Source organism: Clytia hemisphaerica, unplaced genomic scaffold, assembly GCF_902728285.1.
Source record: "Clytia hemisphaerica strain Z4C2 unplaced genomic scaffold, Clytia hemisphaerica genome assembly, whole genome shotgun sequence".
Taxonomy (NCBI): Eukaryota; Metazoa; Cnidaria; class Hydrozoa; order Leptothecata; family Clytiidae; genus Clytia; species Clytia hemisphaerica.
This window is the reverse complement of record NW_027103890.1, coordinates 1,239,724-1,265,205: the sequence shown is the minus strand read 5'-3', so window position 1 is coordinate 1,265,205 and position 25,482 is coordinate 1,239,724. Positions and strand designations below refer to the sequence as shown.

At 35.3% G+C, this 25,482-nt stretch overlaps 4 protein-coding genes across 4 annotated transcripts in view; 2 read left to right on the top strand and 2 right to left on the bottom strand.

Moving 5' to 3' along the window:
* The window catches only part of LOC136808622 (integrator complex subunit 1-like), a 42,736-nt gene extending 33,782 nt beyond the window's left edge, over positions 1–8,954 (bottom strand). The window contains exons 1-7 of the mRNA XM_067065162.1: positions 8,826–8,954; positions 8,464–8,511; positions 7,644–7,775; positions 7,201–7,299; positions 5,553–5,749; positions 4,929–5,069; positions 3,811–4,070 (exon numbers count right to left, since the gene is read on the bottom strand). Coding sequence (XP_066921263.1) covers positions 3,811–4,070; positions 4,929–5,069; positions 5,553–5,749; positions 7,201–7,299; positions 7,644–7,775; positions 8,464–8,511; positions 8,826–8,877 — 929 coding nt within the window. The 5' untranslated portion in view covers positions 8,878–8,954. The remainder of the gene's footprint in view (positions 1–3,810; positions 4,071–4,928; positions 5,070–5,552; positions 5,750–7,200; positions 7,300–7,643; positions 7,776–8,463; positions 8,512–8,825) is intronic.
* The window catches only part of LOC136808636 (tyrosyl-DNA phosphodiesterase 1-like), a 222,721-nt gene that overhangs the window by 172,741 nt on the left and 24,498 nt on the right, over positions 1–25,482 (top strand). The window lies entirely within an intron of this gene.
* On the bottom strand, positions 9,210–18,203 carry LOC136808621 (uncharacterized). Its single transcript, XM_067065161.1, has 6 exons — positions 18,033–18,203; positions 12,944–13,084; positions 11,385–12,162; positions 10,803–11,002; positions 10,235–10,622; positions 9,210–9,872 (listed from the first exon to the last, which is right to left on the bottom strand). Exons 1-6 carry the CDS (start codon positions 18,132–18,134, stop codon positions 9,274–9,276), a joined length of 2,208 nt encoding a protein of 735 aa, XP_066921262.1. The 5' UTR covers positions 18,135–18,203; the 3' UTR covers positions 9,210–9,273.
* Positions 23,080–25,313, top strand: LOC136808620 (fas apoptotic inhibitory molecule 1-like). The gene is made up of 3 exons (XM_067065159.1): positions 23,080–23,679; positions 23,908–23,957; positions 24,130–25,313. Exons 1-3 carry the CDS (start codon positions 23,334–23,336, stop codon positions 24,277–24,279), a joined length of 546 nt encoding a protein of 181 aa, XP_066921260.1. The 5' UTR covers positions 23,080–23,333; the 3' UTR covers positions 24,280–25,313.

Genomic DNA, 25,482 nt, shown 5'->3' with positions numbered 1-25,482 from the left:
ACAAAATTATGTAAAGTTTATTTCCGTAGAATATCAACACGAACAATAAATTTGCGATTGTTATAATCAAAACACGAGCAACAATTTTTATATCTTTGTCTTGTTGAAGAAATTGGAATGGAAAATACGTCAGGTATGTTACAATGCTTGTGAATGATGAATAAACGATCGGTATTGCTTCATTGAAAGGTCCGGGGAGGTTTCGACCACGGTAAGCTTGGACAGTCGATAAAATATTCTGTAGAATGATTAGAACAATTTGCAATGTGAAGTGAGGGTTCGTATTACAACGCTGTGTTTTCGTGTAGTCAAAGTGATCGGTTTCAAGTTCGACTTCGACCGCAATGTAATCAAGGCTAACCAACAAAGCAGTTAGCTGCATCACCATTAAGAGAACCACGATGGAGATTTGGGTTAAGAAGGATTTCCGTTTTGTCGAATCACTTAAGCGTGACTTGGCTTGAAACACCAACAGGAGATTTTGACTTTTAACAAAGATTAGTGTGCAAGGGAAATACACCAATATTGAAGTCGTTATCAACTCAATCAAACAGTTTTCCAGGGAAGTCTTGATAGATGTGAGAAGAATTGCTGACACAGTGAAGTATAAAAACATGCAAGTTATGTGTGTTAACACAATTGGTAAATTTGAGCCTCGAACGACAACAGTATGCCGAAATTTCAAGAAGACAACAAGAATGAATATACATGCAGTGTTTCCGAGAAGGTTCATCACGAAAGCCACTTTCAAGCCGGATTCGTAATGGAAGTTTAACTCTTTGTTATTGTACGGGTCGTAACACACATCTCTTGTAGCAGTTGAAAGTGTATATCTAGGACATCTGTAACAAACAGTAAGGTTTTTGGAATGACTTGGTTGAAAGTAATTGACCGGACATTGCCGACAACTCCATCCATAAGAATCATTATTCCATATTCCAAGTATGCCTTGCGGAAGTTTACCAAAATAATGATAATTGCCCTTAAAGCAAGATGGCACAGGACAAGCAAAGGAAGTAAAATTTCGGTCTTTCTTATAATATAATAACTTGATTGTTTTTAATAGTTGACTCAATGTGAATTTGTAGTGTATTTGACGAGTATCATAAGATGTTGTGACAACGTATAACTTTCGTAAATTATCCCTAAGTTTATTTGAACGCGCTATGAGACCATTTGTAAACTGGTTAAAAGTATAATCTTTAAAATACCACGAAAACCCTCGCCGTAATTTCAAAATAAAAGCCATATGCAAGAAGTGGATTTCAAAGGCACTTAAACAGTCATAAGCCGATTTTTTCTTCTCCAAGCTGGTCAAATTATTTTTTCTCCCAAATTCTTGAAAAAGTCCATTATGATAATTCATTGTCGAGAACGTATAAAATTGACCTAGGCCTATCCTACCTTCTTTTGGCGGTTGAGAAGATGGTTCTTTTAAGTCTACCGTCATGATATTTTTCCTTCCCAATCGATATTTCAGGTTTAAATTTTCCAGTTCATACATCAGTACCCAGGTATCTTGGGGCCGGCCGAAAACAACTATTAGCGGAAGATTTTCGTCAGACATGACATCTTTCGACACGGCACGCATTCTTTCTACATCTGACATATTCACTTTCACAACTCGATCACAAAATCTCCATTTATCTCGGTTTTCATCCAATATCTTTTTAAAGAATTCAAATTTCATTTCATCAAAAATGGAGTGACTTTCCAGATAGATCAGTGCAAACGAAGTGACTCGTCCAACATCTGAATCCAATTTGAGTGTTGAAAATAAATTCTGTGCATCTCGCGTGAAAGTGTTATTCTGAGAAAACAGATTTCGTCCTTGAAGAGGACCAATTATATCGGTAGTGATAAACCATACTACAAAAGGCTCCTCGAAAAATAACTCTTGCAAAACTTTAGATACTTCTTCTGGCGCGTGAACCAGAATCAATAAAACTCTGAAAGTTGTCCTCCAATTGTCGATCCCATTGTTATTCCATTTCGGGGGGTTTTGTTGTTCGCTTGAAATTAAATAACTTTGGTTCAATTTTAAATCGATTGCTACTTTAACTGCCTCTTCAAAACCGCAGAAAGTGATTTGTCGCAGTTCAATGTCTTCAGCACTAAAAACCTCTTTGGCAAGCTTGAATATATCATTGGATGACGTATGCAGATGCCAGTCTGATTTGTTATCGTAAGCATACTTGAAAGCATTTCTACAGACATTCATTTGTTGTTGTTGATGGCTACTATCTTCTCCAAGACATTGGTCATAAAGTCCAATGAAAAGCATTTGTTGATTTCCAGAAAGTAAACTGGTGACGATGGCTTGGATGTGAACCAGTAGAAGAATAGATATTGCTCTCATAACATCCATTGAAACAAAAAAATGCGCGCATTCCAAAGAATTATTTCTTCAAAGTCGATGATGATGGATTCACAAAGTTTCAAACTCGAAACATTTCAAGTCTATTTAAAAAAATCGAGCCCAGTAGAGATATTTTATTTCCTAAAATCAAAATCAAACTACTTTCAAGTCGATTAAAAAATTGAGCTCAGTAGAGATATTCTATTTCCTAAAATTGAAATAGAACTACTTTATCTTAGTAATAGAATAAGAAAAAGCAAAATTCTCTGTTAACTGATGCGAGCTTTTAGTTATGCTCTTCACTTCCCTCGTCGTTAAACGAACCAAAGAGACCAATATTTAGAGTCCCGTTTACAAAATCCAATTAGAGTTTATAAAGTTTTCATTGAATCCTTGGAGGTACTAATTAAACATTTCCTAAACATCATTTTATTAGTATGACTTCTTCAAAAATTAAAAGCCGTTTGTTTTCATTGCAAATAAACTGGAATCCAAAAATTTCTGGCTTCAACTTTCTCCAGAATAATATCTCTTTTAACATTTTACAAAGTTTAATTTTCAGAACTCCCAAATATAAATTTTGTCGTTAATTAATTTCCCCCTAGAAATTAAATAAAAATATTAATTGTTTTCGAAATCCACAAAAAGTAATAGAACAAACAATTTAACAACTACGGATAAAATTCAAAAAGGCCCAAAAATTTCAATTAAAAAAACCCTCTTTTATTAATTCTCATATCAAACATTGTCAAAAACTCATTAAATTGAAAGTTTCTCCATTTCATCTCGCTGTCAAAAGAATTATCGAGCGCTCCAACGAACATTTCTATCAAGCACTAACCCCCCTATTACAAACAGTTAGAGAAAATTAATCTTTTCAATACGATAATGTGTATGCGATACAAACATTAGAAAATTATGGCTGAAGGTTTGAATCCAAAATCTCAAATTCACATTATGAGCGTTTTAAACCAATAAAGGATAAAAGCAAGTCCGAGAAAATTCATCAAGCAAAAGATGAAAATTTTGATTTAAAAACAGCTATATTTGGTATAGTATCATATACATCATTCAGGCAAATGATTTCTGTAAAAGAAAGTTGAGCTTAAAAACGATTTCAAAATCTAAAACAATTAAATGACTAATTAGCGTTTTAACATCAGTTTTTTGAAGCTTTAAAGCCTTAAGAAAATTTTTTTAACCATGCACACTGTAAATTACTCTTCTATTATGTTTTATGTGTTAGCGCTTTGTATAGATATCCCTTGGGACTAGGTATTTCAATTTCTACAAATAGAATTTGTTCGTAAAAAATAATTTTTATCCACATCTGATGATCGCCTTGTGCGTGAAGCACCGAGTAATGCTTGTTTTTTAATTTTTGAAGAGAAGTATATTAAATTGAAGCCTTAAGAATTGAAATTCACATTTGAAAAGCTAAAATTTCAAACCTGTTTCGAATTAGAGCAGGTTCATCACATTCAATTGAAATCCCCAAATCTTCCATTATCTTTTCTTCAACACATTTCTTCTCACCGCCAGTGCCTGTTTCCATGGGAACAACAGTGGCGCTACCATCTTGGTTACCCTTGGAGACGTTGGGTTTCTTAGGGATTGTCGTACCAAAAACGGTGGTGATATTTTGCACAAAATCTTTATTGTTCTCGTTATCTACCCAGGAGCGATCTGCAAGAGCATCATCTACGTATACCTGGTGATGGGAAAGGGTAAAAAGTAAGTATGACCGCAGTCGGAAGCGACCCGAAGGCTCCTACCTAGGGTAGATCGAAGGAAGGGGAGGGCGCCACTCTTTCTCCCTCTACCATTGATCCTTCCATTTACCCTCGATCCTTCCCTTAATTGCAGAGCATCAATCAGAGAGGCATCAAGTACCATTTTTAACAAGTCTTTGGTATGACCCGGCCAAAGATAGAACCCACGACCTTGCGCACCGTAGCTGGATGCTCTACCTTCAAACTACAGTCGCTTAAGAAAGGGCAAGAAAGGGTGAAAGTAACTTCACTTGCTTATCAAGAGCCAGTACTGTAGCTTTTGCAACCTTTAATGGGCTTTTCCAGAAATAGTTCGTCCCCCCTGTTGAGGATATCGGATATCCAGGGGGTTAACGATTTTAGTTTAAAAGTGGATATCCAGGGGGATAATATCTACAAGGGAGCGGATATCCAGGTCTAGGTAAAGTGTCTTTTCAAGTAAAAATACGATATCCAGGGGGAAGCATCTTTATAAGAGAGGATATCCAGGGGGTTGAGCATATTCTTAAGAGTGGATTCGATAGGGGGGTTCGATACTTCGAAAAATCAATATCCTCAACAGTGGGGGTGAAAATTTTTTCTGGAAAAGCCCAATAACCTCAAACAAAAAGATAAGAAATAGACAGTTATGTCGATGGTTTTACCCAAACAGCATTAAAAGCTTCAAAACGTACCTAATTTTCTAAATTGAATTTCAAGATTTTCAAGGCAAATCTCTGCACTATTCTCGCAAACAAACACAGTGAAAAATTAATTCTGAAAAAGGCAATCGTAAAATGACTTCGATTTTTTCATACCTTCATGAACGATTGTGGCCAGATATCTTCTTTTTGGAACGAATGTAGCAGAATATTACAGGTCATTATACTGAGCAGTGTGTTTGGTTTGGGCTTGACCGTTCCTAAGGTGTTTTCACGTTTCAAGAACTGTAACAGATGCTGAAATGAAGAAGCGAGAAAGACGTCAATACACCTATCGACCCTTAGAGGCGCAGTTGGACTTTAAAGGGACTGGTAATTGATTTACAAGGAAGATTTGTTTTCGGCGCACGGCGTGCAAATTCCCACCAAAACTCCAGGGATATTTTCCCGATTCTCTGCGATGGAATAACTTTATCGTTTCAATGTAAGGGTATCTGAAATTTTCAAAAGCACTCATAAACTTATGTGTTCGAAACCGTCGTAGGTCTTCACCCAAACTGGACCTAAAAGCGTTGTAACACATGGCGCCCGTCATTTTATCGACATTTTATCGACATTTTTTATCTAAGGTGCACATGCATATTTGAAATGTAAAAATATTTGACAAGCTACACAGCAATGATACATTTGATAGGTTAAAAAGCCTGATTATCAAGTAAGTTTTTGGGGAACATGGTTCACAGTGTTTGAGTGAGGATCTGGCACTATAAAACTTCTTACCTCGACAATTTTCTTAGATGAGAAGATAGCAGGGTTTGACTTTGCCAAGTTCATAAAAGTCAAGTAAAGCATAGGCTCAGGCTTCAGTCGGTTATTTTTCAATAATTTGATGGCATTGCAAATCAACCCATCAATTTGGTCTTGATCCTCTTTTTTGACGGCAGCCAAGACCGTTTCTTCAAGCTCAATTGCCGGTGCTGTTAAAGATGAAAGACATGGTACATCAAGTATAACATACCTCAAGTAGATTAATTCTCCCGTGGACTTTTTTCCTATTTTACGTGGATTTAAGTTCGCGAATAAACCTTCTTTTTGCAGTAATTACCTTCATTTTCCTAGAGGTGTTGGTCCGAATTCGGATTTTAGATTTGTCGCAAGGACAAATTTTCGCATACACGGTGAAAATTCGGGAAAATAACAAAAAACAAGTGATACTTTTATGGACCTACCTGGTTATGCATTTAACAAATATAATTGATATCTACGTGAGCATGACCGTTAAACAATTATTCAGAACACAAATAGTGACGATCTCTCAAAATTAGTCGTTTGTTTCTTATAAAAAAACGTTTAGAAACCAAAATTTCATGCTCTTGAAGTAATCTTTCATATTCAAGACTTCGTGAGCAAAAAAAAAACATCTATCTCATAAAAAAATTGAGTAATTTGGCTAATAACATTGATGTATGCTTATTGATAGTGATTCTTATAAATAAAGATGCGTTTTTTGAGCTGAAAAATTCTTTTTTCACAAAAATCTGCTTGAGCCATCTTTTACCTACTTCCATGTAAAAAAATCAAAAAAAACAATGATCCAATATTTCACAAAGTCCAAAAAACCCTTTTTTAGCCGTTTTTTGGCCAAAATTTGCCCATAAACATTTTTTTTCAAAAATCGGGCTCCGTCACATTTGAGGGTTTAAAGTTATGCATCTTTGTGCAAAAAATCATAAAGAATGAAAGAGCCAATCTCGAGAAAAGCTAATACCTAAGTAATTGATAATGTGCTTATAAAAAAATATCGAATTTGGCCAGTTTTTCTATAAAAACACGCCAAGCAACCAAAATTTCATGTCTAAACACACATACTCTCTAAAAGTAAGCCCTCATGAGCAAAAAAAACATCTATCTCATAAAAAAATTGAGTAATTTGACTAAGAACATTGATGTATGCTTATTAATAGTGATTCTTATAGATAAACATGCGTTTTTTGAGCCAACAAAATTTTTTGCAAAAATCTGCTTAAACCATCTTTTACCTATGATGGTACCCTACTTTCGTACAAAAAATCAGAAAAAATTAATGATCCAATTTTTCACTAGTCTAAAAAACCCGTTTTTTAGCCGTTTTTTGGCCCAAATTGGCCCAAAAAAATTTTTTTTCGAAAATCGGGCTCCGTCACATTTTGGCCACCACCATTTTGCACCTTTGTACCAAAAATCAAAAGATTCCTATGATTCAATCCTGAGAAAAGTTGGTAACAGACGAACGAACGGACGGACGGACGAACAAACACAGGTTAATTTATAGGACCTCCACCGGGGTAGGTCCAAAAAGATAATCCAATTTAATCCAAAGAGTATTAGGTCCATTCCCATTCCTTCCTTTTTCAAAATCGAATTATAATAGAAATTGATACTTTCTTACCGTCGATCAGTTTGACTGTTGGAAGTATTTGGTGGACATCTAAACTTTTCTCTTTTCGATTGAAAGATGGGGAGAAGGTGCGCGATTGTTTAGCTGCCACTGGAAGTCAAAGAAAAATGTTTCATCTATGCAGCAGCAATGTGAAAATCTTGAGTTTTCGACTAACTTTGGTTTTCAGTTTTCTAGTGCCCTATTAAACGGATGACCATGAGCTACAATTATTATGATTGATCCATAAACAGACAAAAGACAATTAGTCTAAATTACAAATCTAAAGAGCTAGTAGTCATTCTAGACGTATGCAGCCCTTAAAGGACGTGAAATTTGAAAGGACTTTCGCCGTGCGAACACTCATTATGAGAAATTTCATCTCCTTTCCATATCAGAAAAAAGAATAGCTTTAGAAGTTCGAATAGGTTGATTTCAACTAGAGTTTGACTTACCAGGGTTGACAGGACTTAAATCTTTACGTTTGGAGCCTGTTGTGACATGTGATACGGAGCCTAGGTTTGGTTTTCGAATACCTGGTGGTAATGGTTTGGTAAGGTCCGATTCATTTGGGCGTGGTTTTCCACCTACAAACAAAAGAGATTTAAGCTTGACCTTTTGCTAATCACGATATCAATCAGAATACAAAAATTAGTGTCGAAAACTTTAAGTAGGGACTACAAGAAAATTTAGCGTCAGGATAACCTTATAGCGTATTAATTCCTTAGCATTCATTTTTATTTTCATTGGTCGCCAAGTTTATGTAATGGTTTTAGAGTCATTATATAATACTTTCGCTACTGATTTTTGCAGTCAAAATAATATCGTGTTCACCAAAAGGACTAGATAACTACATAACTGTTTTAAAGGCATAATATCCCAAAGATTCATCAACTCCATACATACTAGCCAAAAAGAATGTTCTAGAGAATTCTATTCTTTCAAGTATTGGCCTTGTAAAGTACCCCGTTTCGGTTTAGATTCCACTTCCCAAACTTAGATTCCACCACAAAAAGGCAGACATTTCGGGTAGTTGAAAATAAGCTTTGAAAAGTTGACCAGTTATTTAACTTAAAACAAGCTATTCTCGGTATATCTAAAAAGTCTTCAGCTGGCTATCCCGGAAAAGTCAGTAAAATCTTATTTAAAGCAACGGTACCATCTCTAAAAATTGTAATGATGTAAAAAGAAATATGGTTGATACAAAGTTTACGATTTAAGATATTGTCCTGAAAGGTGTGTTTGATTATCAATCTGCCATTAATTTAAGCTTACTTGGATTTTTGCTGCCGAGTGCTATGAAATCTCCAGGTGGCGGAAGAGCTACGAGTTAGAATGAAATATTGTAAATTGTACATCATTGAATTTGAAGATGACAGGGATGTAAAATTGTCGTTGTCACACTTTCTCATTATATAGTGTTGTGTGGTCAAAGTAGTTATTGCATAATGACAAGGCATTCTAAATGACAAGGTATTCTGTAAAGTAAAATTTCACTCCTAGAGCTCTTGTAAAGGAAAACAGCCAAAACTTCACAATGAATATGAACTTACTGTTCAGGAAGAATTTTTTACAACACTCAATAGAGAGTTTTCCATAAAAATAAAAATAAAGGTAAGAAAAACAAAGGGACATACCTGTTCTTTTCACTCTGGGTTTTGGACCAGGTGCAAGTTTTGGTTTATCCATTTTCTCAGCCAAATCAAAATTATCTGATTTAATCAATATATTTTAAGTTTCATTATTTTTAGTATTTTCTTTCTATAAAATAATAAAACAATAAAGAATTGATTAGCTTATCGTATTCTACAAAACTTCATCACTCGTCTTTATTTCAAGCCCTTAGCTAGACTCATAAACTCAAGAAATTTGAACAAAATGAAGTCTGATTGATTTAAGAGTTGTTTCATATTATTGCCAAGACTACATATGATTATTGACCGACACAAAAAAAGGATATTTCAATTTCATTACTAAGGCATATTTATTATAATAACTATTGGAAAAATCTAGCATCAAAATGGATTTAAAAACAAAGATTATATTCACATAAATAAATTGTTCATTTCAAAAAGATATAAAACATTATGATGTTGGAACGTTAAGATTAGAGACTTCAGCTTCGATGCTGGTCATATCAGAGTCAGCAGCGATGACTTCACCCGATTCATTAACACGTACAGGGACATATTCTTCCGTACCATCTGCTGCTTGTACTACACTAAGTGCTACTGTGTCTTCATGCTGCTGTTGTTCTTGTTGTGCGATTTGAATATCATGAATATTAAGTTCAACGCCTTGTTGGGATTGTTGTCCCTGTTGATTTTGAGCATGAATCTCAGCCATACTTTTTTGGATATCCTCATAACTCATTAAAATGACATTTCCAGATTCATCCATTGGTGCGCTTTCAATAGCTGCTTGTGTTAATTGTGCTAATGCAACATATGTTGCCGGGTCTTCCATATTCAGCGTACTCATTGGTAGCATACTTGCTACAACCATGTTCGGGTCATCACCATCACCACCCTCAATTTGTATGATTTGAGGTTCACCTTCTGTGTTTACTGGCTGTAAATCCACTTCTGTTGTTTTTGTTAACGCATGCGAACCTGTTGTTTCACCCTCCTCTAAAACACCATCTGCTTTAATGTCAACTTCAGATATACTCATTTCAACATCATCTAAACAGAAAAATATGTTGGTGCCATTCATGTTCAAGCTCTTATAAGCAGTGGTCAAAGGTAATTCTTTTTTATCTCAGATGGAAATAAACTCTTAAAACAACAAATAAGGCAAGACTCTTCAAATTTCTTCAAATGTGCTCCATGAAAGGGTAAAACATCAAAGACGGAAGAACCCTGTACACTACTTATCAAAGATCTTATAAAATAAGCTTTATATTTTGGAATTGATATTGAATGAAGACTATTGAAGCTGTTTAGGGACCAACCCATACGTAGTTGAAGTTTTGTGCAGAATGAATGTAATAAAATGAGACTTTTCGAATTAAGCACATTTCTGAAGAAATAAACTAGATTGTTACCATCTCCTGAATCGTGATCATCATGGTCGTGGTCTCCATCATCATCAATACCACTTGTACTGATCAACAAGTCCTTCTCATCTCCTACACCCTGTTCCAAAGAAGATGTTTCTTCGCCTTCACGTCTTCTCTTGCGTCTCCTTCTCTTTGATTCATGTCTTTCTAAATGTTTCTGTAAATAACCTTTCCCTTTGAACTTCTTTGGACACAGATGACAAACATATTCATCTCCGCCATCACTGGCACGATGAACTTCCAAATGCATTTGAAAGCGTCGTTTGAAGGAGAAAGATTTATTGCAGATATCACACTGGTAGGGCTTCTCTTTTAAGTGGATTGATTCGTGTTCTGTTAGATAACTTTTATCGCGGAAGCTGCGTTTACATTCCTGAAAAAAATGAAAAATTTTGCTACAAAATATGAAAAATTGAAAAAACATCATGGGGTACAACTCAAATAGTATTTATTTTTCTTCACTTGAATACAACACAAGGCTCTTATTTGACCAAGTAAAAAGTTTACATGTTATGGAATAATGGATCTGTTCTGTGAATATTACTTTAGATACCTTGCACTGATGTCTTTTATTTACATCAAGCTTTGAATGGACCATCATATGTTTTGCAAGGGTGTGTTTCAGTTTGAATGTTTCACCGCATAAATCACATGCATGTGGTCTTGCGTTTGAGTGGGTGGCCATGTGTGTGACGAGATTTGATCTGTGATTGAAAGCTTTCCCACAAATTGTACAAATTGCATTCTTTATTCCTGAAATTATTTCAACAATAAATTAAATATTAATAACAAATGCAAAACCATTTAAACTTGGATCTATTATATATTTTAAAATGTGTCAGAAAACATTTGGTTAGGTAATTCAAGGATAGAATATAATCATAGTCATTATAAAAACACTGGTCTGGAAGGCTTTTGTCTCTTTTTACTGTTAAAAGATAGAGCTTACGTATCAAAATCGATTTATTTTACAAACTTTTTGATCATGTGATTAGAAAATAGACCAATCCCATCTTTCGTTTGTATTGTAACAAAAGCAAATCGAACAAAAAGCTAAAACAATAGATTGCCAGACCGGGGTTTTTTATAATGACTATGGTATTTTTAATTCAAAAGCAAGACAAATAAAGCTTACCTTTATGAATATTGACATGCTGTTCCAAATGAGGTTTTTGACGAAATCGTTTAAAACAATATTCACACATCCAGGGTTTTTCTCCAGTGTGTGATAACATATGCCGTTGTACATTTCTTTTGGAGACAAAAGTTTTCAAACAAATATCGCAATGAAACTTTGAATTGGAATCAGGTCCAGCAACTGATTTTGTATTGAGGGTATCAGCAGTGATTGTAGTTAGAGTCCGTCTGTTAGCAGTATTATCAGCCACCCATTTTGAGTTTGTCATTGAAGGTGTAGCATTTATAATTTGTGTAAGGATGTTTGCTTGCTCTTGTGCTTCTTGGTCACTAGTTTCAGGACCAATGATATCCTTTAGCTCATTTGTAAGCTGTTCGGGAGTAGCAGTTTCAACAGCCGAGACATTCAATTCTGCAGTTGCACTTGCTGCAGCTGCTGCAGCTTGAGCATTTTCAGCCGTTATTTCCATGTTATCTTGGACAGCATAATAAGCTACTGTTGATGATTGTTCTGGAAAGCTTTCAATAACATTTGATCCAGGAGGAGGTTGATTAGTTACTGAAGAGGAGGGAGGTAGAGTTGAAGGTGTAGGGATGGTTTGAACTGTGCTTGTATTGACAATGTCATCTTGTGGTATTGATGGTTCTGCTGCTGGGGGAGGAGGGACATCTTTGGGGATTTCAAGAGCAGTGACTGTAGGTTGTGGTGGCTCATTTGCTTCCTCTGTTGGTTGCTGATCTAAAACCTTAGGAGTGTTGCCAATTGATGCTGTGATCTAAATTGAAAATATTGAATTGAGAATTTTTTAATAACCATTTTATTTCATACATGGCAGAAGATTGGAATAATATTCAAACTTAATATTTAGTTTTGTCTACAGCAAATAGGACACAGTACCAAAGTCTGTCTTTAAAGAATCTGGACACTTTAATTTGTAAAAATTTCTCATACTAAATAGAAGATTTTTATATTAAAATCAAAAATTGGAGAAGAAAAAAATAAAGATGAAAAAATTTATGACTTGAAACTTTTCAGAATACTTTGAATCTTGCTGATTTCAAATCTGTGTTCAGATTTTCTGTAATTTTTTTCAATTTTATAACAATCCACAACTTTTGAGCCAATTCCCCTCAGAAATATCTTTCCAACAGTATATAACCTTTACACATTGTGTTACTGCTGTTATGGCAGAGAATTTATTTGTTGTGTTTGTAAGTTAATACATTATTTTAAGGCTTCTTATTCTTTCTCCCATTTGTTTGTCGCTCTAATACATTATTTTAAGGCTTCTTATTCTTTCTCCCATTTGTTTGTCGCTCTATTTTTGTGCTTGTAGCTCTCATTATAATGTTTCAATAGTTTTTTGTATTTAAGGTTTAGGTGTACTTATTCTGAAATGACTTTTGTAATATTTTATGTCCTTAAGGTACTACAAGATATTTAAAGGGATCATGCATTTAGTTAAACAGTGTTTGTAGTAGCTTATTATGTTGTGTATGCGTGCTACCATAATTAATGCTTTAGTAGGTAAATTTCTTGTATAGCTATTTTCTTACCACTTGTTTCCTTATTTCCTTTTCAACATTAGCATAGTATTCTTTCCAGAATGTTTGAAGAGCACCTTCACAAGCAGTCATCAACCGCTCTTCTGGCTCCCAAGATTCTCGCCATTTCACTTGATAGTATCGTTTACCATCCTAAATTAAAACAGAATACACATGATATATATGATATCCGACTAAATCATTTTATTATGGAAAAGAAAATTTCACCTAAGGAACTAAGTTATATTTTAATACCTTTTGTTAATTACAATACACCATTCAGACTCAAAAACTTAGTGGTAAAAACATTACCAGTTGACTCCAAAAACATTACATACTGTAATTAGCGAACTCTGATATTGGATTGATATCTTAGTTAGTGCTTTAATTTTTATCTAGCTACAATTACATAAAAGTCTTTGACTCGTTACAAGATATTTTCACCATAATATTGTGAATATCAAATAGGGCCTAAGAGAAAAAGACACAAATGACCAGACAAACGAATCAAATGTTGAATCAATTTGAATGCACTCCAACAGACTCAAATACAATCAAATAATTGTGATTTAATGGTCCAAAGCAATCAAATAGTAACCGAATACCAATTCTGTAATCTGTAATCTAATCTAAATTGGTATTGATACCAACATGGAAAATCCCAATTTTTTCAAAAAAGGGAACCCAACCCCTAAATTAGTATTGATACCAACCTGGGAAATCCTTATTTTCTGAAAAAGTGGGACCCACAACCTTCCCCCACCCTGACAACCATTACAAATATGATAATTTCATTTGCTTGATACTAAATGGCGCTGAACACATTGGACTCTGAAAATGAAAACAAGTTTCTCTAATTCTAACGCAAAGTTTCACGAACTAAAACATAATGGCAATTATGCTTTATAGATAAAACAAACTATACTAAATAAAAATCAAATGAAAAAATAGGTGAGCAATTCTTTTAAATATCTAAAACTTAGTTATCCTAGAATATTGAAAATTAATTGTTATGTGCACTGCCAATATTCTTCATGGTGTGAATTTTTTTATGTTTTTTATTTTATTTTTTTTAATTTTTTTTTTATCTCTAGGTAACTGCTGTGGAGTAATTAGTTATTATACTATTTGCAACCCACACTTTAAATTTGCAACTCAAAGAGAAGTTAAGTTAACTAACAATTTAATCACAAGCACACATCTTGACGCCATTCATTTTCTTAAAAGTACAACTTGTAATTCATAACTCGTAAAAAGTAATTTGCAACTCGCATAATATCTGATATCAACTAGTAACTCGCAACTCGTATACCGTAAGTTGGTCTATCGACATCCCTTGTCTAATTCAGACACCCTTCTTTGGAGACAAGATTAATATGAAGGCTTGAATCACTGATTGAAAAAGGATTATTCCTCTGTGACCACTAAGCCAAGAAAAACAGTTTCAACCTTTCTATCAATTTCAGCTGATAAAAAGGGTGTCAGAATTAGAGGAGGGATGTCGACAGTTAACCAACTTACGGTAATAGTTCTTTTGGTGAACGTGACGGTCTTTTGAATAACTAATTACTCCACAGCAGTTACCTAGAGACAAGATAATTATCATGCTTTTATTGGCTGAGGGAAGTAATTTATGTGGAGTAATGAGCTATTCAAAAGATTGTCGCGTTTGCCAAAAGACATCCATACAAATTTACTATTTTTAGAGATTTGGGAGTTTTTAAAACTTAGGCGGCAATCAAAAATATGTTCTATTCAGGTCCTAAAACATTCGGTTGGTCAGTCGGTAGTAAATTTTGTCGCATTTTTAAGATCTAGTAAATCCCGATGAAACAAGTTGGCAATCAACAGAATGTTATGCTGCCATCTTTAATTTGCTGAACTAAATGTGCGCGGGCATGTGTTAACCTTAAAGAGGCCCTTATTTTGGCCCCCAGGGTATTGGCCCTACCGCGTTGCTGAATTTTGACATGAAAATTTCAATAAGGGTACATGAAAAAACTTGAACGGGACTCAATGTGGGTTAAGTAAACAAAACATAATGATTCAAAGACATGCTCTGTTTGCCTGTGCCTGCCATTATGGGAAAGATCCGAACCTGCAAACAGCGCCCAAAAAAACCCGACGATTTTACCGACTTTCCGAATCGGGTTTTCTTGTAAATAAACAGTCGGTCAGACGACCTGAACGCAACATATTTTTGATTGCAGCCTTAATCAAACATTAATCAAACAACGTTTGATTAGGAAGAAGTTACATCGGATCGCCCAAAGTTACCTTCAGTTTTTTATTTTTTTTTCTTATCTCTGATCCTGTCTTTCTCTTTTCTGACTGTCTGAGTTTCTGAGACTTTTAGTTTCTCAATTCTGAACAGGGGGGGGCCATGCAGTTATTATATAAACACTATGACAATTACTACCGTGGTGGTATATAAACCAAAATTTGGGAAAACAGTTACTCCACCAGTGGACTAACTGCAACATGGGTGGTGCCTAAGCCCAAAATTGTCGATTTTGGTAGGATATGGTGTACTAAGTGAGCAAATTTTTCAATTTTTCACTTAAAATTTTAGGTTTTTAAAAATTCCGGAAGCAAAAAAATTCAAAACATTTTTTTCAAAAGTCAAAAAAAAATCACAAAATTTTTTCTTCAATCAAGGCATGAAAGATATTTTAACAAACTTGAGATATGATTGAGATTTTTAACTCTTGAACGGTTGTTAACAAGACGTACCCAGTAAAATGGTATCAAAAATGAGGAATTCAGTGAAAAAATTGCCAAATTTGGCATTTTTGGGGGTGGTATACACCAATTTTGAGGGTAAAATCAGTTAGTACACTATGGAATAACTGCAAGGGTGGTGGTGTCTGTAGAAAATGTCCAAAATTGCAGTTACTCCACATAGTGTCAATGAGTAACTGCAAGACCCCCCCTGTTCTGAATAAGTTTTTCATACCTGTATCTTATTTTGACCAACCACATCATCGCGCCGAGCGGGGCTCGAACCACCATCAAAGAAAGACCTTCGGAATCGGAAACCAACGCCTTATCCGTTGAGCCATCGTCACACAGCAAAATCACGCAATTCATAACATATTATACCAAACTGGCAAAAGACGGGGGTAATGTTATCATAATATGGGTAAAAGTACCCCTTTTTTAAACCTGACTGAAATTCGAGCCGTTACTAGCAACCCTGCGGGGCCCAAGGCGCCGAGTATGCACCCGGCACAGTGACAAGCCGTTACTAGCAACCCTGACCCTACCTAATTGTTAGTTAATCAATTCCAAACAACAAAACCCCCGGAAACACAGATTCCGGGGTGACTATCAGCGATCCATGGATAAGAAGAAAAAAAATGAAGGTAACTTTGGGCGATCAGATATAACTCACTCCGTTTGATTAAGTTTGGCAAGGTTCAATTAAAAATACAGTTCAATTGGTTCTATTCAATACACCTTTCTCGTAATTCGTAAAACTAATGCGCACGCATTATTTTGATGCTCTCCACCGTTTGGTCTCTGGAGGTAAACAAACCCGTTTTTGCCTGCGTTCCCTTAGGGAAAGTTGGTTTTTTGAGCTTTTCTTAAGTACTGTCAAACAAAATCCCCTCAAATGTTAGTATGTTCAATCTATTCATGATATTATACCACCCTGAAAATATTTTGCCAAAGGGACCATTCAAAAAGTACGCACGCTCAAAATCGGTGAAAATTGACCACCCCATCCCCCTTGTATGCTCTCTTACGCTTTGGCATTACCCCCCCCCTTTTGCGTACGTACGCTTTTGAAATGACCCCCCCCCCTCAAAAGAATTTTAGATTGTATTAAAGAGTCTATACAAAGGTAAATTAGGGGATTTTGAGAAAAATCAAAATAAGTTCAACTTCTGTTTGTCTTTGTTGATGATATAATCAGAAGATCTAACCAAACTTTGACTGAAATTTTGTGTATTGAAAAATGTCAAAGCGTACGTACCTTTCTACCTGACCTCCCCCTCCCCTCGTATGCTTTCGTACGCTTTTGGGTAATACCCTCCCCCTCCCTCCCCCTCAGAGCGTACGTACTTTTTGAATGGTCCCAAAAGAAGATCGCTGTCAGAAGTTAGAGGCTCAAATCCCACGCACTTTCCCTAACCCCTCGTAGGTAAAAACGCGTTTTTTACCTCCCAAACAATTTTATACACACCGGTGGAGCGCATATTTTCCCGGGCCATTTCTGAGAACTTTAAATTACGGGAAACTTTTAGTTTAATAAATTGGGCTCTTCCAGTTTAAGTCCATTATAGGGGGCGGGGTGGACGACAGCGGAATTCTGAGGCAAAATGTTTTTTTGAAATTCCTGGATTTCCAATACAAAAGCAATAGACCTTTTTTCAAAGAGGCCACCCTGTTGAATAATTATGTAGTCCAGCAGAAAAACAATGATAAAACCATGCATAGTTTTATTACAATATGCATGATACAGTAATTATGCATGGCTCTACCATTGTTTTTATGACTGGACTACATAATTATTCAACAGGACGTCCTATTTGAAAAAGGTCTATTGAAACTCCTGGATTTCCAATTCAAAATCAATTTTTTGGTGGAAAAATCTGGAATTTCCGATACCTTTTTCAAAACTTTGACAAATTATGTGGAATTTCCAAGGGTTCATCAATCAAAAAAATTGAGCAGAATTTCTGAAGCACTTTGAAAAATTGACCGGATTTCCGGGGCCTTTTTTATCTGAAAATTCCTGTCATCCACCCCCTATATCAATTTTTTTCTGGAAGAGCTCCTGAAAAAGTCTTCTGTAGACTTTTCTAGTATCGATTTTGCCGAGTGTTGACACAGACAATTGTATTAACATGGTCTTTAAAATTAGCAAGAAAGTTGACTGAAATTGGATCAAAAAATATTTCCAAGCAAACGAAGATACAGAAAAGGAACTCCAGCGAGGACCAATAACTTTAGGGGGATTGAATGTTGAAGCAAACTATTTTATGTGTTCCCTCCAAACTTCATGCTCCAAAGTGATCTCTGGTCTCGATACCTGAGATAGGATAGACTCTGCTATACAGATTGGTTTTTATGTGAAAGCAACAACAAAGCCTACCTGACCGAGGCAAGTATCTGTTATTTTCTCGATGACATTCTGCCCAAACAAAACGTTTTCAGTTGGGTGATTGTAAGGAACTTCAGCCGAACTCGAAGCCATCTTTTTGCTTTGAACTCGATCATCCAATACCAGGTCGATCCCAGTCTCGGCGTCGCGAGTTAAGCTTTGAATACGTCGAAAATATACTAGCAACTCGCGAAATTTCAACTCGTTTTTTAAAGAAAATCTATATTATGATTTTGGGAGACGGAGTTTTCTTTGTTTCTTCCATAAAACAACTCGCCAATATGTTTACTTGTCCTCCATCACGGGTACTTTAAAAAGTAAACAGATTTGAAAATGGTAGCCGAGTTGCGGACGGAAAGAGAAATCCAAAAACCATCGCAGCTGCTGAACTGCTGAAACAGTTTAGAACGTGGTGTAAAGATCTATCTAAGTATCTTCTTTCTCGGCTTTTCTTTTAATTTTCTCATTTATTCGAGTTCCTTTTTTATTTACTTTCGTTTGATTTTCCTCAATCTACTATTCTAAACCTTGATGTGTTTCAAAAACTAGCCGTATTCCGGTGTGTGTGGTGGTATTCATTTATTAGACCAGACGTCCGCGCTCGATAGGATCGATCATCGGAACGGCTCGATGACGGATCGATATGTGATCGATGGATTACTTAACGATCCGGATAGGAGATCGATAGAGGATCGATACTCAAGATTTTTTTAAGCTTATATTAGTTAGTCGATTATTTATCTATCATCATGTTTTATAGATCTTATCGACCCTATCGATCATGGCCGATTTAACAGCTCGTAACAAATCGTAACGATCGATGCGATCGATTAAAGATCATGACGAATCGGTCTAACTCAATGAAACTAGCTCGAAAATGGATCAACGAAAGGAGATACTCAAGACTTTAATGGCTGATCTTCATCGACTCCTATCCGGATCGTTAAGTAATCCATCGATCACATATCGAGCTGTCATCGAGCGGTTCCGATGATCGATCCTATCGAGCGCGGACGTCTGGATTAGAGATAGAGCATGCAGAGTCCCTTGCCCAGTTTGATATGAGCTTGGTTTGATATGAGCTTTTTCTTTAGGAATTTTATATTATAAATTATTTTTGTAGGGTGGTCAGGCCAAAATTTTCCCCTCAAATTTTGAAAACCAAACTAATTTTATTTGAAAGTCCTTACCTTTGTGAGAAAAATGAGGGGTCATTTGTTAAAATTGGTTAAGTAGTTCCAAAGTTATTCCATTTTCAAACCACAAAAAAACCACCTTTTCAAAGAATCGCCTCCTTACACCACGCCAGCAAGAAATAATTTTCGGAAGCACCAAAATCGCGCCAAAAATGGCGGATGAAATCTAGTCTTCCGTGTGGCAGGGCGTGAGGAGTTTTGCTGGCGCAGTCTGAAAATTGGCCCGATGACTATTAAACTTTAGCCTATCGCTAATGAGCTGGAAATGATAGCTAAAAACAAATTTTACCAATGAAAAGCTGAAACCCTTAGCTTTCCAACGATATATGGTAGTCCTGATAAAAATTTCAGGAAAGTGCCAGAAAATCGAAATTTCTTCTTTTTCCTCGATTTAAAGACGGCCCGTAGATTATCGAAAAGGCTACCACGTGACAAACTAAAGTACTATCTTTCCCGCGTTTTATAAAAAAACCGCGAGTCTATAACTAATCCAGCTCAATAGCGATAGCCATTTGAAAAATGGTGGTCAAGGTAGACGGTGGTGCCACGAATTCCGAGTCACCATTTTTTCACCTTGATGTCTAATAAATGGTATATCTTTTTATTGAAGGTAGGTAATGGGATGGGGTTTTTTTCTTTGTTTTCTCTGATAAATTCTGAGTATTCAAAAAAAAGAATGAGCAAGTTTGAGTTGTTAAGGATAAGTTATGATGGATGGAATGTTCTAATTTTGATTTTCGACTCTTTCCACGCAAAAAATCCCGATGAGTGCGCACCCTAATTTTTGAATAAAGAACCAAACATTTTATTTTAACTCATTTTCATTTATATTTTTTTGTTAAATGTTTTTATATGTAGCGTAGGGAGAACGAAACATGTATGTTTTGTTACTACTTAAATATATAGATAGATATAGATAGTTTGCAACCGGTCTAGTTGGCGACCGGTCTAGTTGGCGACCGAACATCTTTGAACCCAGAAAAGTCATACAAAATCAAACCTCTGGAGAATTTCTTTTGGTAGTTATCATCTGCTTTGACCACACTGCTGTTCCCCTCAGAAAAAATTGTCGATTCTGTAGAGGTCACACATTTTGCCCAGTAGAGTCGAGTCGCCAGTGCACGAACGGTCCCAGTGCACGAACGAGCGTATTTGAACTTGAAAAAAACAATCAAAAACAAACTTCTATAGAACTTCCTTTGTGCAGCAGAATCCTCAAACTATCCCTTGCAATCTCACCAAAAATTAAAATAAAAAAAGGATTTATGTAAAAACTAAAAGTAAGTGAAAAAAGTGAAAAATAAATTTTCCGTTCGTGCACTGGGCACCCTCCTCTACATACATCCAAAAGAAAAATTCAAAATGGCTGCCAAGCAAGCACTGACAATAACAAAAAATCAGGAGTTTTCATTTGCCTACTACAGCAGAATTAGACAGAGAAATGCAGTAAAATAAAAAATAAACAAACCTTGAACCTTTTTTTTTGTCAAAATAAGGCGAGGGGAATTTGATGTTCTGTTTACCGTCACGTTGCAAAAAAATTTTGATGCAGCAAAATTTTATTATTCATTACCGTAGGATCGTCAACATCAACATGCGTCTTCTAATTTCGACATAACTGTAGGCTGGTCTTCGAAATAAAAAATCAAACATAAACAAATACATACCAAAGTTATCAATCAATCACTAAATTGTGCTCCCCCTATCACATCACAGATTGTTAATATAATATGAGAAATGTGAAGTGTTATTACTCATATTTGAAAAGAAAACTTTAACGGTGTAGTAATCACTAAAAAACTAATTAGTATGCTTTCAACGAAGATGCCCAAATCACAACAACATTTTGCAAGCGAGGAATTTTTTAGTTGACCTTTTTACCGTGAACTGAAAATGATTAAAAGAACCCGTTTCCTTAAATCAACAACCCAATTTTGCAAGCGAGGAATTTTTTAGTTGACCTTTTTACCGTGAACTGAAAATGATTAAAAGAACCCGGTTTCCTTATGAATTTGAAAAGGGACCGGGTGTGCTAGGTGCGGCGCCTAGAAGTTTAACGCGGCCTCTTAGCGCCTAGAGCGCGTGCTTGCAATAAACAATAAGGACGGGGAAACCAGGTCGACTAAGCGCGCAAATTATTTTTATCACGTGACTTGAAGCGTAAATAAAAGTCGTAATAATGTCGATAAGTTATGACGATTCACTCGGTATTCATTATTCCTACCTGGTGCTTCCCATCTCCAACGAAGTTGAATTCCACTGTGAAATCAAGCTGCTGTCACTTTCAGAATCAAAATGACATGCGCGAAAATTTAAACGCATTCGAGACACGTCTAAAACGCGAATTTCTAAAACGCCCTTGTAGCCGCCCACTGCTTAAAAAAATGCCTGCCCCATTCGCGGACGTGATTGGAACCATGATTTTTACTTGAGGCGCACATTTTGTTAGCGAAGATGTTATTTTTGATTCTATTTGAGTGTTTTGGATAGCTTGGCACAGAAAAAGAAGAAAATAATGAGTTTTAAGAGATAATGAACTTTTTTGAGCGGCGGCTCAAGGCGGGCGGTCGACGGTAAACTGAACATCAAATTCCCATCCCCTAAAGAAAATATTCTAGCTGCAGTAATGTTTACATTCAGAAATAAATCCATTTTACACCAGACCTACAACAACCACCAGCAAGGTTTCAAACCACGCCTGCGGCATTACTAGCAATGAATTCTGAATTTAAAAATGTTGATCCAGTTCCATGGCAGTCTAAACTCCTATATCAGGATTAATGAAAATATATGAGTTATGATAACATAATTTCGTAAATTTTGGTTTAATCATGATGTCATTGTCATCATCAATTTCGTTACTCAGTTTTTCTTTTGCCTTCTTTATTAATTATTCGAGTTGTTTCCTGTTGTTAACACGGTTATTTCAAGTAACTTTTAGATTAGCTATTGATATAAATATCCTTTTAAACTATTCTATAACTCTGTTCCCTTTAACTTTTTGCTTTACTTGTTTCACAAAACTCTTCATAACCCCAGTTCCTCAAATTTGAATTATTCCTATTTCATAACTCGGTTCCCATATGTATTTTAAAGTTTATTAAAAAGCCTAAAGGACTTAAATTATAAAAAGGGAATATTTGCAAAAATTAAGGAACCGAGTGGGACAGCACCAAATTATTAGTGGGGGTTATAATCAAGTCAGAAATGATGAAAAAGAACACAGCAACTTGGTTCTTCATAACTCAAAAAAATAACTTGGTCTCAATTTCTGTGAACCCGATAACTTTTCCGACGACCAATTTTTTCGGCAACGGGATAACTTTTCTGATGGCCTGATGACTACTCTGGCAGCAAATTTTCCGCCTACCAGATGACTATTCTGCTGGCCGAGGAACTATTTCAACACCAAAATTTCTGCCGAATTGTGACCCTGACCCCCTGATAAAATCGAAGGACCGTGGTGACGAATCATCTACATAAACATGGCAATATTGTGGGCCATTTATTTTCAATTTCCAATAGATTTGATTTCTGCCCTACTCAAAGTTTCTGTTTGGCCATTACACTTTTGGTTCTGGCTTGAATACTTTTAGTAAAATTTAGTAATGAATGATGACTTCTAAAGGTACCATTTGGCTTTTCCTTACGAATAAATAAATGAAATTTAGTACAGCAAGGAGATTAATAAATAAGATAAAGAAACAGACAGCAGGCCATGTTTTAGAAAGGCAGCGCAGCATCTGTTGGTGGCTAAAAAGGCACTTTTTCTTTTGTTTTTCTGTTAAAAAGGCTGTTTTTACCAAAAATCTTCATAAATACATGCTTACTGTAACTTCCAAGGACCTAAGCGCGCAATCATGCAGTTATAATTTACACCTGTGTTCCTTCCTCTTTGGTTGAGGTTACTTGGACAGATGAGTAGGGTTTTAGGTTTTTCAACCAGATAAAATGATAAAATGTGTTCTGTACCTCCAAGCTTCTCTTTATTCCAAATTGACATGGCCGGAACCACCACAATTCATACTTGTTTTGTTTCCTTCCACATTAAAAACAAACCTTGCATTATAGAGATTTTAGAACCTTCTCATAAAAAATGGCAGCTATTGCATCAGATATTGTTGCCACTTGGACTGTATCTCTGCCCGATGGTCAACATGTCATCAAATTTGAACATGGTACAACAACAGGAAAGCGAGTCATTTGGATCAATAATCAAGAAATTCTCCGTAAAAACTGGATGTTTAAACTAGTGGGAAAAATAGATTTCCAAGTTTCAAGTGCAAAAGCTGTAATAACAATCGATGCTATCAGTGGTTTTGCTTATGAGTATACTCTGTTTATTAATGGAAAACCTCTACAAAAATTTAAGGAGAATAGAAAGAAGACTGCTAAAGTTTGGACTTTACTTGTTGACGGGATAGACACACGTGTAGTTTTAGGTAGTTTGATGTATTCAAATACATTCTATTTCATTAGCTTGATGTTACAATTTTAAAAACATTCATTAAAACATTCAATCACTAAAGTTACAAATAGGAAAAAAAAGTTATTTTTATATTTCATTCATTTACAAAAAATGCCAAGGAAATACATGTTACACTTTGACCAGCTTTGACTTGTTAATAAGGAGACTGTGTAATGAATATTTTATTTTTATTTCATTTCAGAAAAAGATACCATGGACGTTTGGGTCAATGGTGTTGTTCTTGAAACTGCTGTAAGCTACTCTTAATCAATTTCTTCAATCATCTATGCAAAATATTATATTTGATTGTATGTTTGTATCCAGTATGGAAAAACAGGACCTTTTAATTTCAAGCTTTCTGAAATTGATTTTTGGTCCAAAGAAACACTGCTAGTCATGGCCTTTTCCATTACTTTTATTTTAGGGGGAGTTTGTAGAATATGGTACAGAGACACACTTTGAGATCAACAATCATCCATGCTACATATCAGCAGTGAGCTCTGGAAAGCAACGTGAAGGAATCATCCATACTCTTTTCTTTGAAAGAAACATGATTCCTGAAAATGGAGAATGAACTCTAATAAAGATTTAAAGTTATACACTTCGCTAAAAATGAAATGGATACAATATAAAATTTGCTCACTATTTATGCCAAGGTTATCCTACATCACAAGGTTTCTTTGGACAATGGATGCTATTTCTTTGGTTTTATCGGCACATCACATCATAATATTTATTGACATGTTAACAAATCAGAAGTATTTCATGTAAAAGTACATCTTGTTCAGTCTTAATAATTTGGATTTCTTTGAAATAGCAATAATATGGTATTCTAAAGTAAAATTTTAATCATTTTAATTGCAAAAATTTAATTTAGACCAGTATTCATGGTTTCAGCCCACTTTTCAGGTACCCCCATTGAAGCATGGTGCCCCCAACGAGTTAGGTCCCCTTGAAAAATTGCTTTGAGTTAGGTACCCCTATTCAGCAGATAATTTCTTTGAATTGACACTTTTTGTTCTTTTGTCATTCCTAAAATCATGCTCACGCATGAACGCCTGCTAATAAGCTTTGTTGTTATGCTATAAAGATGGAGGCTGTAAATCAAAACAATCACATTAGAAAAATATAGCAAAAGATGGCGTGATGGGAAACGAAAGACAAATTGGATGGGAAACTAGGTGCTGGGGTAAAAAAATTCAATAATTTGAAATATTTTGAAATATTCGATTTGGAAAATATAACCAGCCCCCAGAGCCTCCATCAAGACAGCTAGGTACCCTTAATGAATAGGTAACCCCAGAGAATTGCAAGGCATTAGCCCCCCCTCTACTAACCTGGCCTAGGTGCCCTTCAGATTTCTGGGGGGGGCTGGTACCATGAGTATTTGTGTCATACTGAAAGAAATTAGAAAGGCTGATATTATATTAGTAAAGGGTGTACAATGTTTTAATGCTTAAATTTTCAATACTTATTTTTATTTTGGGTCATATAGTTTACAATGGAGAAATTTTTTTGTTTTTATATTAGAATGAGTTTTTGGATTTCTTCTTTTTTACTTTATTAAAATAAAAATTACTAGGTGTAAATGTTGTAAATTTAAATTTAGATTTTCAAAATTCTGTAATGTTTTTTATGCTTTTCAAATTATATGATAGCAATTTGTTGATAAACTGTCATATAATAATATAAACAAACAAACAAGATTACTTGTTGACTACTTTTACTTTTTCTATCCTATTTTTTTAATTTAAATTAATATAGAGGCAAGAGAGAT